Genomic DNA, 17,010 nt, shown 5'->3' with positions numbered 1-17,010 from the left:
GCGGTCTAGCATCTGTGGACTGCCTGTTAAGCATAACACAGGTTATACTATTGCCTATCATCTTCTATAGATCCTAGGGCAGGAAGGCTGCTGGCATCTCAGATGATCTTTGTCTCCCCCAGATGAGCCATCTATTCAGAACGTACAAACTTTACGGCAAGGTTAGGCTATGTCCAGTCTGGATCAAACATTAATTCTGATAGGTTTATGGGGCAGTTGTATGACAATGAGAGTTCATGCTGATTTTCTTGTGGGGTGTTTTATGTCTTCTTGTTAATCATTCCTTCGTCTCACATTTTTCAGTCCATTTCCCCATTACTTCCCTAAGTAAATGATGATGATGATGATGATGATAATTATATCCCGCCCATCTGGCTGGGTTTCCGCAGCCACTCTGAGTGGCTTACAGCACATAAAAAATGGTAAAACATTAGACATTAAAAATTTCCCCATACAGGGTTGCCTTCAGATGCCTTCTAAAAGTCTGATACAGTCATACCTCGGTTTAAGTACGCTTCGGTTTGAGTACTTTCAGTTTAAGTACTCCGCGGACCCGTCTGGAATGGATTAATCCACTTTCCATTACTTTCAATGGGAAAGTTCGTTTCAGGTTAAGTACACTTCAGGTTAAGTATGGACTTCCAGAACCAATTACACTCATACTTTGGGTTAAGTATGCTTCAGGTTGAGTATTCCATGGACCCATCTGGAATGGATTAATCCACTTTCCATTACTTTCAGTGGGAAAGTTTGCTTCAGGTTAAGTACGCTTCAGGTTAAGTACAGACTTCTGGGACCAATTGTATACTTAAACCGAGGTACCACTGTAGTTGTTTATTTCCTTGACATGGGCTGGGCTTCAGGAGACTGGAGGTTGTGTGTAACTTTTTCCGAAGAATAAAGTTATCTATTTATCTACTTGCACTTTGACATGCTTTCGAACTGCTAGGTTGGCAGGAGCTGGGATCGAGCAACAGGAACTCACCCCGTCGTGAGGATTCGAACCGCCGACCTTCCAATCGGCAAGCCCTAGGCTCAGTGGTTTACACCACAGCGCCACCCGCATCCAATAAGTCTTACCTATTTATTTTTTCACATTTTTGTCTTTATGGATAATTCTTCTGTATGTTTTTATTTGTTTTGTTTAAACAGATCATAATATAATATAATATAATATAATATAATATAATATAATATAATATAATATAATATAATATAATATAATATCATGTGCTGGATCAATGATTTCAGCAGTAACGACCCCTATCCGTACCCCCTGGAAGACTCCCTGGAAAAGACCCTGATGTTGGGAAAGATTGAGGGCACTAGGAGAAGGGGACGACAGAGGACGAGATGGTTGTACAGTGTTCTCGAAGCTACGAACATGAGTTTGACCAAACTGCGGGAGGCAGTGGAAGACAGGAGTGCCTGGCGTGCTATGGTCTATGGGGTCACGAAGAGTCAGACACAACTAAATGACTAAACAACAACAAGCTAAATGTCAGGTGTCATCTCATCTGCAAATATATGAAAACTTCCATTTTATCCTATGCTTCTGGCAGAAATGGCACAAGTAATAACGAGAATGTGCTGACGTGTCAGTCATTCTCAAGAGCAACTGCAGGAAGCTGTGAATGTACATATCAAAGTATATGTTTCCTTTCATCCTTCCAAAGGGCATAGAAATGCAACATGTCACCGCGGCCTGGGAAATGAACTGTGTTGGGAAATCTGTCACAAACATCTCCCTAAGATCACGAAATTCAGGGAAGTGGCAATTCTGAAGGATAGCTGCATTTCAGTTTATGAATTAAGTCCGTTTGCAGCAAAATGTGAGCAGAACCACAATTTCCCCTATCCTTACTTTGGACACAATCCAGCCAAAGTTAAGCATTTAAAATAATTCCACTGAGAGAGTTGAGCATTTGCACAAACCTTTTGGCCAGAAATTAATGTGCCTTTGTGCCTGAACAACCAGGCTTCTCTCAGCCAAAGTTAAGTGTTGTTCAGGCACATGGGCACATTAATTTCTGGCCAAAAGGTTTGTGCAAATGCTCCACTCTCTCAGCAAAGGTCATTGTACAGAAGAACTTTCATCATGCCAATAATGTCACATTAGACATGCGCTCTCCACATGGATGCCCAATTGTGCAAACATTTCATGCACTTGATCTTCCGCCTCTTCCTTTTTCGTTTTGGAAGGGAAGAATCCTGAGAACTGAGAGTTTGCTTGGAGCACCTCCGTCACCATTTTGAATCTGCATTCATTTAAGTGCAGTTGCCACAGCAACTGCAATCTTGAAAGAAAGAAAATGCTCCAAAAGTGCATAATTTTAAAATGCATTTTCCATAAAATACGCACACCATCCAAAATACATACTTTTAGATACATTTTTTTTTTGGGGGGGGGGAATAAAAAACCAAGAAAGATAAGGCAAAATTTGATGACTTGCACAAACCAAAGAATAATTACGTTCTGATCAGCTTATTAGAACAGGGAGTGAAAATCAGGTTGTTTCATCTGAAGATGTGGACCAAGCAAAAAGGAAAAAGATTGAATTGGATCAGAGATGCTACGAGCAAAGTTTGTAAATTCCCAACAAGGAAAAGGATTAGATGTGCTTCTCACCTGTTAAACCAATCATCTGTGTAGCGGGGGTACGGATAGGGGTCGTTACTGCTGAAATCATAGCTGGCTTGAGCATTCTGAAAAACACAAAAAGTAGCACAAATAAGCATTAATAGATATATAGAGAAATTAATGCACATCAGCCATGCTTATTCATTTATTATCTATTCATCTGAATTTATATCCCACACTTCCTTCACACACACAAAAAGGCCAGAGTGCCAAACACACCTGTCAGGGGAAAAGACAATTAATGTGGTTTTTTAAAAAATAACATAAGTAAATAAAAATGTTAAAAACATATTTGAAACAGAAATTTCTGGAAAAATGGGATATCAGCTTTGTGCAAGGTATGATGGATAACAGCAGCAACTGGGGGAAAGAAAGACATAACATCTTACAAGGACAGGAAGAAACACCACAGACAGAATAATTGCCACACACAGGAAGAACAAGGATATAGTTTGAGTTCCTCAATTGCAGCTTTAATGTGTCAACATGAATAGAAGTTATTAATATTGCAGTTGTTGTATAAAGGATTATTATTATGACTGGGTGTACCTTTGAAGGTGACCCACAAACTACAACTAATCCAGACTGCGGCAGCTAGACTAGGAGTGGCTGCCGAGACCATATAACACCAGTCCTGAAAGACCTACATTGGCTCCTGATATGTTTTCGAGCACAATTCAAAGTGTTGGTGCTGACCTTTCAAAGCCCTAAACAGCCTCAGCCCAGTATACCTGAAGGAGCATCTCCACCCCATCGTTCAGCCCAGACACCGAGGTCCAGCTCTGAGGGCCTTCTGGTGGTTCCCTCAATGCGAGAAGTGAGGTTACAGGGAACCAAGCAGAGAGCCTTCTCGGTGGCGGCGCCCACCCTGTGGAACACCCTCCCATCAGATGTCAAGGAAATAAACAACTATCTGACTTTCATAAGACATCTGAAGGCAGCCCTGTTTAGGGAAGTTTTTAATGTTTGATGTTTTCTTGTGTTTTTAATATTCTGCTGGGAGCCGCCCAGCGTGGCTGGAGAAACCTAGCCAGATGGGCAGGGTATAAATAAATTAGTACTACTAGTAGTAGTAGTAGTAGCAGTAGTAGTAGAAGAAGGTCCAGGGATCCATCTCCGTCATTTCTGTCTGAGATCCTGGACAGTTGTTGCTAGTCAGCGCAGACCATACTAATCTCAACGGACAAGCAATCTGATCTGCTTCAAGGAAGCTTCCAATTAAACCGAAAAGATCAGACAGAAAGTATATCCTTCTGCTGTTTAAATATGTCTGAAGCGCAGACCAGAGTAGCTGTCTTTTAGACCTGCTGCCTTCTTTTGCCTGGGGCAGGGAGGATGCCGATCTTTGCCTCCTCCTTTTGCAGTGCTCTTGAGAAGCAACCTTGCCAAAAGAAGACCAGAGCTTCCCCTACCCTTTTATGAAAATATTGTACCATGGTGTGACCAGTAAGCCCAGCTGCTACTCCACTGTGGCAGTAACAGACAACAGACAAAACAAATGACCAAATGTGGATAATTAAATTTATACATTTGCTTTCTCCAGAGGGAGAAGTGTTTCTGAATAAAGAATTAAAAGAAACCCATGTATTATTCATAGGAAGGATTTGAGCAGATTTGAGAGGAAATTAAATCCAACCTCTAATTCACCGAAATCTCTTTCTCTTAACAAATAACAGATTTTCACCAAACGCCAGACTCCTTGCCTAACACATCACCTTCAGGTGTACCTCTTTCAAGATGTGTTGCACCCATTATTTCTATTGATTATCAGAGGTCCCTTTGCATCACCCTCCACATCTGATGAGACCTATTGCAGTGGTGGGAAATCTGTGGCTACCCCAGATGTTGTTGGACCTCAACTCCCATCACTCTCAGCCAGCATGTCCAATGGTAAGCCCCAGTGTTTTGGCATTTCCCACCACATCAGTCACTGCTAGCGAGGACCACCTGTCCTCTGTGTTAAGCCTTTGAGATTTGCTTACAACTCCACGCTCAACTTGGGAGTGTCTTAGTGGGACTTTCTTCTGAGTATAAACAGACATTCCCTGTGTTTGATGCATTGTTGCATCAAACTTGAACTGGATGTATGTCCTAAAATATCAGACCACTGGACTGTATAGCCCCCAAAGGCCTGTTCCTGGACTTTGAAGATGCTCAAACTCAGGACGAAAGGGAGAAACGTCGCTTGGGAAGACAGGCAAACTAATGCCAGTGTACTGGAAGAAGCAAAGATCACCAGTGTCAAAGCAATGATTCTTCAACATCAACTTTGTTGGACTGGTCATGCTGTGTGGGTGCCTGATGATCGTCTTCCAAAGCAACTACTCTATTCCAAAGTTTTTTAAAAAATGGAAAGCATAATGCTGGTGGTCAACAAAAGAGGTTTAAAGGCTCTCTCAAGGCAAATCTTTAAAAATGTAGTAGAAACACCAACAATTGGGAAACACTGCCCTGCAAGCGCTCAATTTGGAGAACAGCCGTTACCAAAGGTGTTGTGGATTTTGAAGATGCTTGAACTCAGGACAAAAGGGAGAAACATGCCAAGAGGAAGAAACGCTTGGCAAACACTCATCGTTATCAACTTCTGCCAGGAAACCTATGTTCCCCACTGTGGAAGGATGTGTGGATCCAGAACTGGCCTCCACAGTCACTTATGGACTCACTGTTAAAACTGTGTTCATGGCTATGAGTGATCGCCAAAGAAGAATATTCCATGGGTCCTGCAACATGGTACCAACAGTCCACCAAGGCCTTCCTTGGGGCCCGCAAGAGAATGTGAACCCAATGACACAACAACAACAACATGGATATATGCAGGCCACAGACACAAACAAACACATTCTCCATGCCCAGAGCAGTTCCTGCTCCCTCTCTGATCTCTTCACAAAATTTAGACATAACCTCTACACCTCTGATGGGATGCTGTCCCTTCACTGCTTAATTCTAGGTGGAGAAAAGGAGACAATGAGCTGCAATGGATGTGCTTATGAGGAGTAGAAAGGTGGGAACAGGAAATGTGTGAAAGTGGGCAGTGCAGACAGAAGAGGCCTTTCGGGGGCACTAAGGAGGGAGGGTAGTGCTACCATAACACAAAAACATGGGTCCAAGGCTTGGATCCTCATTATGTTCGACAAGGCATGACTCCCAAGCCACCATTAAATGAAAGCCGGGATTAGCTTCCATGGATTGTGAAGTAGAAGCTGCCTATTCCTCGCTTGCCATGGTCACCATGGCCCTTGGATTCATTCCAAAGAATTCATATTTTGTGCCACTGGCAATAATGGATCTGTAATTTTTACAGGCCACTCCACGGAGGCAGATGTGATCTGCAATTTGATGGCGGCTTAAGAGAATGCCATGTAAAAATCATGCAAATGGTACAAGAAGATACATATTCTGTTTTATTTTTTGTTTTAACTTATTTACTTAATTTGCATTGCATACCTCAAACAAAACAGTTAACAATAACAATCCCAAAACAACTGAGGTGCTGAATGGGTTGCATAAATTATTTTAGGGGGTGTAAATATAAGTATGGTTACAAATCATGATTTTCAAATTTCCTTTTGCGGTTCAGATAGTCTTGTTTCCATGTATATGATATGAAGTACCACTGTGTGGCATCATAGTGACTATTCTCCTCTGATTTTTGCGCTCTTCCTTTTCCATGCCCTGTGGCAGCCGTTTTGTGACTGGCTCCCACACCACTTTTTCCAGAATTCCACATGTGCCCACCACCATTCCGATTGGCATTTTGCGTTAAACACCAACAGTATAATAATATTGGAGCAGCAGAATCCTGGAGGTGGAAAGGCATCAACAGCAACTGCTTGAGAACTTAATGGCATACTCATTCCATCACCAACATTTTCAGAATCCTCCTGAAGTTAACAAGATTTGCAACAGATGATTACCCTCGCTGCTTGTTTTTTCACAAAACTCAAAACAACCTAAAAGAGGAAAGCCGACTGCTAAGCTCTGATTTCTAATGTGACCCTGACTAATCTGGAAACATGACTTTTCAGAATAGAAAGGAGGACCGAGGGTAAAAATTGAGGGGTTTATTGTTAAGTACTCGCTGTGAGATCTGCACTTATTTCATTCTAATTGCAGAATGTTCTCTGTGCCAATTTCTTTGCAAGCTGGTTCAGTTATGCAGGTCCCTTTCATGCCCCTCTAACCACCCTTGGATTGTCCAAACACAGGGCTGCCAATATCGTATGCATTTACTTAGGCTGTTACAGTGCATACCTGCTGTTTCCTGAAAGCTCAGAGCAGATCACTCCAGCTTTTCAACTGCCCTTACAAAAAAACCCAAAACCCTGTGTCCTTATCCGTCCCTGGAATCCCCCCACCAAAGCCATCTCCCCACAAAAGGTATGACCTGAAGGTACATGAGGCCACTGCTTTGCTAGGTGAGTTCCTTGGATGAGTGACTGCCTGAAACTCATATGCACACTGCCTAAGATAGATTCAGTGATGGAAGAAAGGCAGGATCTAAATCAGTCGTGGGAAACATTTGGCCCTACAGATGTTGGTGAACTCTGACTCCCATCATCCCTGGCCACTGGCCACCCTTGGTAGGGCAAATAGGTTTTGTATTTCAGCAACACCCAGACCAAATGTTCCCCACATCTGATACAGATGTAAGAACAAAATAAGAATTTCAAAGAAGAGCAGCAGCATGGTCCAGAACTGACATTCATTTAGCATTGTTTCCTTGGTGCCGAGGGCACATTATCATTTCTATTTCTTCGGCAAGAATGTGGCCGACGTTTTACCAGCAATTTACTGAATGTGTAAATTGACGGAATCCCTGCTATCATTAGCTGACTCAATAAGAGCTCAAGAATTACGTTAATCAGATACAGTGGTTTCTGCAACTGATTCGAGCATCATTCAGCTCCTCTTCTGGGGAAACGTTAAGAAAACTCAGCCGTCATTCAGATAAGAAATGTGCAGAAACACCAGCAAAAACCCTATCAAAGTGGCACATGTCAACTGAGGCCAGACTGCATGGTACCCACTGATGACTGGCCCTGTTATTTTAGCATATGCTGCGTCTATTTTGTATTGATGTTTTAATTGGTTTTCAAAATGCGCACAGATGTGTGTGTGTGTGTGTGTGTTTGTTTTTTTGTTTGTTGCCTGCCAACAGGGCCAAAGATTGCCAAAGGCTGGTTATTTGCTTCACACCTATATGCTGCAGCGTATTTAGATTTCCTCAAATATAAATTTGGCCATCACAACACCTCCGTCAAGTGCTGGAAAGGAATGAGCATTTTCATGTCTGCAGCTGGCAAATTAAGACCTGCTTGAGGAGGAGTTTAAGTGATGAAGTCCTAAGTAACATTTCTATACCGTACTGGTAACTGAAAAGGAACTATTAAAAGCCCTTGACCTTGAAACCATTGTCAATCAATTTGCAAAAGTGCATAAGCAGTGGTGCATTCAGATTCTTTAGATCTACAAATTTCTCCATTCCCTCTCAGCAAGTGACAATCAGATCCACCAGTGATGGCTATTCAGATGCAAAACATGCACAGGTCCCAGGTATCTCAGGTTGCTATTACTTTCCTTGTGCTGAGAGTCTACATTCCTGGTCCTCCTTGCGCTGCTTTCTGAATCACTTATTTTGTTTGTCTGATTTGTATGTCAAGGAAATGTTTGTAACTCTACAGTGGTACCTTGGTTCTCAAACGCCTTGGTCCCCAAACACTGAAAACCTAGAAGAAAGTGTTTTCTAATGATTTTCAGAAGCCAAATGTCTGATGTGGTTGTTGGCTATTGTTTCTGGGGTGCCTGCACGAATCAGAAGCTGCACATTGGTTTTCGAACATTTCGGAAGTCAAACAGACTTGTGGAAGAGAGCATGTTTGGTGCTATTGTTTCGCGTTTTTGTTTTTGAAGCTTTTTCGGTTAATTTGTTTTTGTGACTGTGTGGAACCCAGTTCAGCTACTGATTGATTGATTGTGTGGCTGCAGAAATGGATAAAAGCCCCCAATCCAAACAATGATTATCATCAGTGCAGGTAAGAATTTTTATCATCTACAATATTGTCTTATTTGTTTTATAGTACAGTACATTGTTTATTGCTTTCACTTTATGGATCAATGGTCTTGTTAGAGAGTAAAATTCATGTTCCCCTCCCCTGATTTTAAATAGCATGTGCTATTTTGCCTGCATTTGTGTCAGATGCTTTTCAGATGAAGCTGTGGGAGTTTCCCCATCATTGGTGTACGACCCATGAGTAAGTCAGGCATTCCTCTCCAGAGGGGATAAAATATTGCCTATAGCCTATTTTACAAGCTATTGGGTTTTTTAAAAATAAAATGTTAATTTTTGTAAACATGAAGCATTGCTAGAAAGCTGTTCTTGTCCATGTCCCCCTTACAAATGTACAAGTCAAATTGTCGTCAGTTGATGGTAAATTGTATTATAAGAGCTTACTGGTGCTCTTCCAAGATAAAACCCACTATCCAGTGGGAAGTGCAATCTCTCTGTTCAATGGTATGTGCCATGGATGGGGAGCCTGTGTCTGTGAGCCTCCAGAAGTTGCTGGACTTAAACTCCCATTATTCCAGACTATTGGTCATGCTGGCTGAGGCTGTCAGGAGCTGAAGTCCTACAACATCTAGAGGATCATAGGTTCTCCACTACTGGTATAAGTACTCATGAACATAAAATGAGAAAGTTTATTGTGTGCCATGTAAATGCCAGCTTGCATTTCTTAGTGCAGAAAGTATTTATCTGAGGTATAGAGATCTTTCCTATTCTACTTAATTCAAGGGGGTTCTGGAAGCTTCTCTGTGTGAAAGAAACAAGCAGAAGGTTCATGATGTTTGGGTTACTCCTTTAGAGTAACTAAGTACAGGACAGCTGGCTTAAACTGGTTCCCTTATCTCTTCTGTCAAGGTCATGCTGACTAATAAAAATAGGCCAGAAGTAATCTGGGTTTCACTTGCACTTTCTATCTCTTTTCCTTCTGGTGTGGTGTTCTGTACATATGGTAGTATGCCATAGTGTTGAGGTTTAGACTTATTATAATTTATTGTAAGTTTAAGTTAAGTCTGCTGCAGGTGGATTTCTTATGGACAGGGCCAATCCTGAATGTATTGGATTTGTGACCATTATGCTCGTTTGCCTTCAGTAGCAGTAAAGCTCTACTGGATGAAATATTAATTGCCTCTGGTCTATTTTTTGGGGGGAAACCTGCAACGTGTTTAAGTTTTTACTCTGCTAACTATACGTTGGAATCTGCTCTGGATCAATATTGAGTAGAATTTTAATGACAGTAAAACGGCAGCCTGACTATGAAATATCTCCTTGGAATATGCTAAAACATGCAAAACAAAACAAAACCCCCACTCAGAGTAGAGTATACTCTGGCTAAACTCTGGGCTTAGTTACTCAGTTACTACTTTAATTTACTGGTTGAAGGCTCCTGGTCCAGTCACTATGCGAAGTAGAACTATAGGGATAAAGACTAATCAGCATGATTCCATTCATTGTCCTCTCCCAAATACTTCCCCCTCTCTCTTACATGTTTTTCCCTCCTTCCACAATTTGTAAACACGAAATCCACAGCTGTTCTGCTCATATTCATCTTTTCAATAGACATCTCTCTCACATTGTGGTATAGCTTTATTATTCCTTCCAGAAGGTCTTTTATCCTGGAGAAGTTTTGCCTGGCAAAATTACCGGCTTTGTGTGTGCAGTCTGAGCTGTGTAGCAAACTGTGGAATACATTATACTTCGTATATTAATTATCAGCTCAGAATGAAAGATCCTCTTGATGGAGAAAAATAATAATAATTCCTTGAAAGTCAAAGCTTCGTGGAGTTTCAGGCTCAGAGAAGAACATTACTTCTTATGTCAAACAAAGCCATCCCTCTGCTCCATCTTGGAGGATAGGTTGGATATAAATCTATCAAATCAATAAATAGATCTCTTCTCTTACTTTGTAGAAAGGAGAACTTTAGATCTTTGAGCAAATTAAGGTGGTGTGTGCTTTTCAGCATGCCCAGCAGCCTTGCAAGTGAAGTTTTAAAAAACGTAATAAGGAGGAGAAGGAGCAGAGGTTCTGGGGTTCAGTACAAACATCTTGGGTGCTTGCCCTCTAACCAAGACCTTGGGAATCCCTATTAGAAAGCAAGAGTTATAACTCAAAACAACGAGGCTTTCTTTATGAACATGAAAAATGTAATACTACAAGGAGAGTAACTATTATTATGATGATGCCAACGTAAGCAAGCCAGACCTTAAAAACCACCCACACCCTGGCAGCAGTATTCCTTTCCAGCAGAAAATGGACACTGGCATTTAAGCCTAATAGCCAAGTGACAAGTTAATGGCTTGATTTAAATATTAATGATCCAGATGCCACTGCAAAAGACCAATTTCTTTACCAACCTCTGAGCCATTGTGCTGGTCATTTTGTTACGTTCTTCAAAAACATAAGAGGACAGAATGGAAGCCATCTGTCCACCAGGTTACAACTCTATAAGTCATGACAAGGTTTCAATGAAGTTATTCTACAGGTTTGGATTCCGGTTTTATATATTTCCACCCCCACCCATACATACTTGGGGGAAAGAATGTAAGTTGGATAGAACTGAACAGATGGTTGGTTTGGTATAATTGCACTAATGGGGGTACAATATCTGCTTCAGAAATGAAACCTATGTGATAGCCAGAGTATCCTCAGCATCAGGGAACCAGCAGATTCCTCTCTAAGAGTCCTTTTGCACTGGGTAGGGTGCATGGAGACTTGCTACTTAGGGTAACCTAATGTCAGTCAGATGCTATTCTGGCCCTGAATTGCCTCTTAGTTCATTCTCAGGCACTGTGAAATGGTTCCCATGGAATACGGAGGTGGCATCAAAGACCTTCAGGTTTCAGAGGTTCCTGTCTCGGAGCTGAGCAAGAAACTTTGAGCACTTCAAAAGTTTGAATGGTCATTACACATTCACCCTGGGGTCATCAGGCACTGAGATTGTCAATGGCAAGATCAGAATATTTGGGGAGAAGTTCCTGAGATCTTCAACCACTGATGATTTCTTCGTTTCCTTTGCTATCTAGGAGCTGAATGCTGAGAACCTTGGGAGAAAGCTTCCTTGTTTGAATAAAAGAGTATCATGTAAATAACACACCCCAGATTACAGCTTGTCTACAGCAGACCAAGCAGCCTGTTAAAATGTGTGGCTGTGGCCAAAACTCTCGTTCTCACCTAGACTTTGTCACACTTTCTGTGGTTTTATATCCCTGGACTTCAGACACCTCTTCCTCTCCTCTCCTCTTTCCTCCCAATCCGCCCATCCTCCCTGGACTATCTCCACTTTATACAAGCAACAGTGATAAGAGTTGAGATGCATCTATTGCCACTCAAAAAATGGAAAGCCAAAAGTCTTTCCCAACAGTTAGGCGTCTCTCCTTGCTGGACGAGAAATGCCAAAGAAAGAGAACAATAAGAACTTCTGCTCTCCTTCAGCTCTGGAATGGTGGTTGCGCAACAGCAGCTGCATCCATGTGTGGTTGTTGCTGCCTTATATGAGGGGTAGCCAACTGTCATGGACTTCCCCCAAGGGAAGAAAGCTAAGAGTTAGGGGATTGGTGGTGGGATAACCATGAGTGGTAAGAGGTAGAATAAGAAGCCAACTGGGAGGAGCAGGTGTCAGAAGCTGAAGAGCTAACAGGGTTTAGTCTGCAGCAGAGGAAAGTCCAGAATCAGAGGCAGAAATGGAGGTTTGGGGTGGGGGCAAGAGGCAGAGATGAGGGCAGGCTACTGAAGAAGCCAGGGGGTCTCCCTGTCCTGCTGTGACCAGCTCCCCCCCCCAGTCTCCCAGAAACTGCAGAGGTATGGAGAGGGCAGAGCAAATGCAGGCAAGATGAAGACGTCTCATATTGCTTGGAAAGGAACTGGGGAAGGAGAAGATTCGCAGAGCTGTGGGAAGGTGGGGACCTTCAATCCTCACAACTGTCTCATTGGGGCAAGATCTACTGGGAAGAGTTGCTGTGCTCACTAGGCCTGATCTGCGTTGTTTCTTTGAATAGAGTCGATTTCACTGACACCTTGCGAGTTCATGCTGACCTGCTCCTGATACCCCCACCCTGACACCAACATATGCCCTCCATGTGTTGTCAAATCCATTCCTGGCCATTTGCCATGCTGACTGGGGCTGACGGGTGGGCACCACTCCATAGAGCAATCCCTGCCTTACACCACATTGTAGATCACCACACTGGCAACACCTGCCTTCACCAAGCCAGGCTTTAAGTCCATCCAGCTCCATAATGTCTAGTTTCATGACAGTAACATTGCTTCATATAGGGGTCTGTCCCAACTGCCTGAGATATTTTGACCGGACATCTCAGGGACTTGAGCCAGAACTTTCAACATGGGAAACATGCCTTCAAGCACTGAGTTATGCTTTTCTAGACTTTGAATATATCCCAGTGGCTACTGAATGCTCTCAGCCACTGGTACCTGTTGTTAAGAACTCCATTCTAGGCATCTCCCGAGTATAATTAAAAGCCATCTTTACATTTCTACATTCTACTGTCATCTTTATTTAGAACAATCTATTGTACATCTCAGCACACCTCCGGTGTTGCTAGAGGGAATTCAAAAGGGCAATTCTAAATGTCACCCATCCTGCACAATATTTCACCAGCTCTATTTCCAATTTTCTTCTCTTGGCTGTGTGTGCCTTTTCTTCCCACTCAACAGAAGGTTTCTCATGGGGCGACTTTGGAGCTGTGTTAAATCATGGCAAGCATGACTCCATCTATCCTCAGCCTGACTCATTGCAGCAGAGAGCCCTACTGTGCAGCTGACATCAAGTTTGGGAGTTTTATATATGGGAATTCATAAACTTTGCAAACTGCTGGACCATCTATCATAGACGAGAGGGTAACCTAATCATGACAGACCATATCCCTTTTCTTGGTACGTTTCTTATCTATTCTATATACCTATTCTGATCGCTTGCTGATTAGAAGGTTGGCAGTTCGAATCCCTGAAATGGGGCAAGCTCCTGTTGCTCTGTCCCAGCTCCTGCCAACCTAGCAGTTCAAATGCACACCAGTGCAAGTAGATAAATAGGTACCACTGTGGCAGGAAGGTAAACGGCATTTCTGTGTGCTCTGGCTTCCGTCACGGTGCCCCATTGCGCCAGAAGTGGTTTAGTCATCAGGGCCATCTTAAGCATTTCTCACCACGGCGGGCGGGCAGGCGCAGCGTCGCTGCAGCGGGCGCAGAGCGCGGCACCCCCTGGCGACCCAGCGCCCTGGTGCCCTGCACCACCCGGGCTTGCCTTAGAGCCGGCCCTGTTAGTCATGCTGGCCACATGACCTGGAAAAGCTGTCTGTGGACAAACGCTGGCTCCCTTGGCCTGAAAGTGAGATGAGCGGTGCAACCCCATAGTCGCCTTTGACTAGACTTAACTGTCCAGGGGTCTTTTACCTTTTTACCTATCACATTTACCCTTGGCTTACATTTTACTTCTTCAGATAGAGTGAGATACAACCTCCAGTCTCCTCAAGCCCAGCCCGCGGTATAATATTTCCTTCCCTAACGTGAAAACATCTTGAAATTGTTCCTATGCAGCAGGCAATTATTCTGCAAGTGTGTATGTACTGAACTGTTGCAAGTTGGCATAGTTCTCTGTTGTATTCAAGTCCCCATATGACTCCACATCTAAAATCAAAACAATCACCCTCTTCAAAGCCTATACAGTATCAATCTGGCATCAATCTAAAGCAATCAGACTTCGCTCAGTATACCTCTGCTCTTGCCTGCAATTACTCAGACTCCAACACTGTTTTGAAGAACTCTTTTGTGATGTCCGTATGCCTTAATTTCCCAAAGTAAACAAAAGCCCTGCATCCCTCTGGGATGAATCCATCTCTAGACGCCTCATTCATTGTGTGCTTGGTCTGAAGCCTAGTGATGCGAGCAGAATGACACAGGCGGACTCTTTTTTGCTTTGCTCCCCACCTCCCTTTTAGCTCAAGAGGCTTTGGAACGGGTTCTTATGTGCCTCAATCTTGTTATCAATGTTATCAGGGCATTGACACTGTAAAACCTATCGAGCCAAGAAGGCCTTGCTTGATATTTTATGCAAGAAGAAATGACACGGTTGCATCTCAGCTAATGATTTAGGAGAATGAAAAATGGACCGTCCTGTATCATAAGTAAATTTGAATTCTCCCCATAAATATCTATATGCCATTTTAATAATAATATTTAAAAAAACACTAGTAAATTTTGCCAGAAGATTGCCAACTGACAAGAAGGTGTTAGTCTGGGGTGCTCTTGTTTTTTTAACAGAAGCTTAATTTGAGGAAATCAACTTTTCATGTATGAGAGCATGACATCTGTAGACTTAGCATCTGTTGGCAATGCTACCCATATTCCCTTTTTTATGCATAATTTCATTCACTTTCTGAGATTATATCTGCAGCTATTTTGTGCCAAATCATGCCATGGATTCATTAATACTTTCTTCCACCAAAAAGGCTTCCAGAGCAGATGGGAACTGGAGTCCTAAAAATATCTGGAGGACCACAAGCTCCCCACCCCTGTATTAGATCAATAACCAATCTCTGCTCACAGGTTTGCAATCTAAAAGGTATGACCTCCCCACCCCCCACCCCCACCCCCAAAAAATGGTGGTGGAATTGTTGCATACAGTAAACTTGTTTCAACAAAAAGGTTATCTCTGCTGGGTCTCACATAGGCCTAATGACGGCAAATATGAAGAAGCAGAAATTGATAGTGATAGTGATAGCTCAGAAAATTATATAGATGTAATTCCATGTAGTAGTCATAGAATCTTAGATCATAGAGCATAGAATTGCAGAGCTAGAAGGGGCACTGCTGGTTATCTAGTATAACCCCCTGAAATACATAAATAACCACATTCAAAATAAGCTGTTTAAATAATTCCACCCCTCTTTTTCTCAGCTCTTTTTATGGAAACGAGTGCCTTAGGTCGCCTTGAAAATGGAGGACAATAATTTTCAGAATGCATTTTTTTTACTATACTGCTTGTGGTTTCTTTTGTTTCTTTTGAGGGGGGAGCTGCTTCTCAGAAACTGGCAAAACCAATGAGATGCTGAATTCCTTACAGTTCAGCAGCTTGAGGCTCCATTTATAACAAAAGCTATTAAAAAGTGAATTCAATATGGTGACAAATTTGAGCCCCAGTAGGGGACAGGAAAAGACCCACCAATTATGGCAACAGAGTAAAATAGGTAAAGGACCTCTGGACAGTTAAGTCCAGTCAAAGGTGACTATGGGGTTGCGGTGCTCATCTCGCTTTCAGGCCAAGGGAGCCAGCATTTGTCCACAGACAGCTTTTCATGTCATGTGGCCAGCATGACTAAACTGCTTCTGGTGCAACAGGACACCGTGATGGAAACAAGAGCACATGGAAATGCCATTTACCTTCCTGCTGCAGACGTACCTATTTATCTACTTGCACCGGTATGCTTTCAAACTGCTAGGTTGGCAGGAGCTGGGACAGAGCAACAGGAGCTCACCCTATCATGAGGATTCAAACCACTGACCTTCTGAACAGCAAGCCCAAGAGGCTCAGTGGTTTAGACCACAGTGTGACCCGCAATAGGAGGAAGCTTACAGGCAAAGAAGACTGAATCCTTCTTCCTTCTCTTGTAACAATGGCAGTGTTCCCTAGAGGCATAAATGCATCTTGCTCTTGCATGGAAAGTTGTACCGGTAATCTCAGTGTACCACTCAGGACTTGCTTGTCCTCATATCCAGAAATGGTCGTGATCTTATGCTGTAAGTCAGGCTTCCTCAACCTCGACCCTCCAGATGTTTTGAGACTACAATTCCCATCATCCCTGACCATGGGTCCTGCTAGCTAGGGATCATGGGAGTTGTAGGCCAAAAACATCTGGAGGGCCGAGGTTGAGGAAGCCTGCTGTAAGTCTTTATGTTCATATATTCATTCACCCGAAGTGATTCCTAAAACTGCTTTGAGGTTTGGTTATAGACAACTGGTATATAAATATTGAGGAATAAATAATAATAATAAACCCATGTAACAGGAAGACTATTATATATTATTTTCCAAATTGTGACATGATCAATTATTTCCATGTTATTTATTTTCATGAGCTTTTACCATCACTGCAGGTCCATTGAGGACACGTGTCTTTGGTTCCCCAGGAGAAAAACCCTCATCAATTTTCCAGGTTTCTTTCAGATTCCTCACATTTTCAAATTATTCTTCTACCATAGCTTTCTAGTCTTCCTCCACTCTCCTTATTTCTTCCCATTCCTATCACACATGTTGGGGGACTATCACGCTTGCAACCGCATCATGAAAGCTGAATTAGG

At 42.6% G+C, this 17,010-nt stretch overlaps 1 protein-coding gene across 1 annotated transcript in view; it reads right to left on the bottom strand.

Moving 5' to 3' along the window:
* The window catches only part of PCSK2 (proprotein convertase subtilisin/kexin type 2), a 111,867-nt gene that overhangs the window by 30,708 nt on the left and 64,149 nt on the right, over positions 1–17,010 (bottom strand). Inside the window, exon 6 of the mRNA XM_060272426.1 lies at positions 2,630–2,706. Within this exon, the coding sequence (XP_060128409.1) occupies positions 2,630–2,706 (77 nt within the window). The remainder of the gene's footprint in view (positions 1–2,629; positions 2,707–17,010) is intronic.

The sequence above is a fragment of the Zootoca vivipara genome, chromosome 3, assembly GCF_963506605.1.
Source record: "Zootoca vivipara chromosome 3, rZooViv1.1, whole genome shotgun sequence".
Lineage (NCBI taxonomy): Eukaryota > Metazoa > Chordata > Lepidosauria > Squamata > Lacertidae > Zootoca > Zootoca vivipara.
The sequence above is the reverse complement of the archived record's forward strand: the minus strand, read 5'-3'. Positions and strand labels throughout refer to the sequence as shown.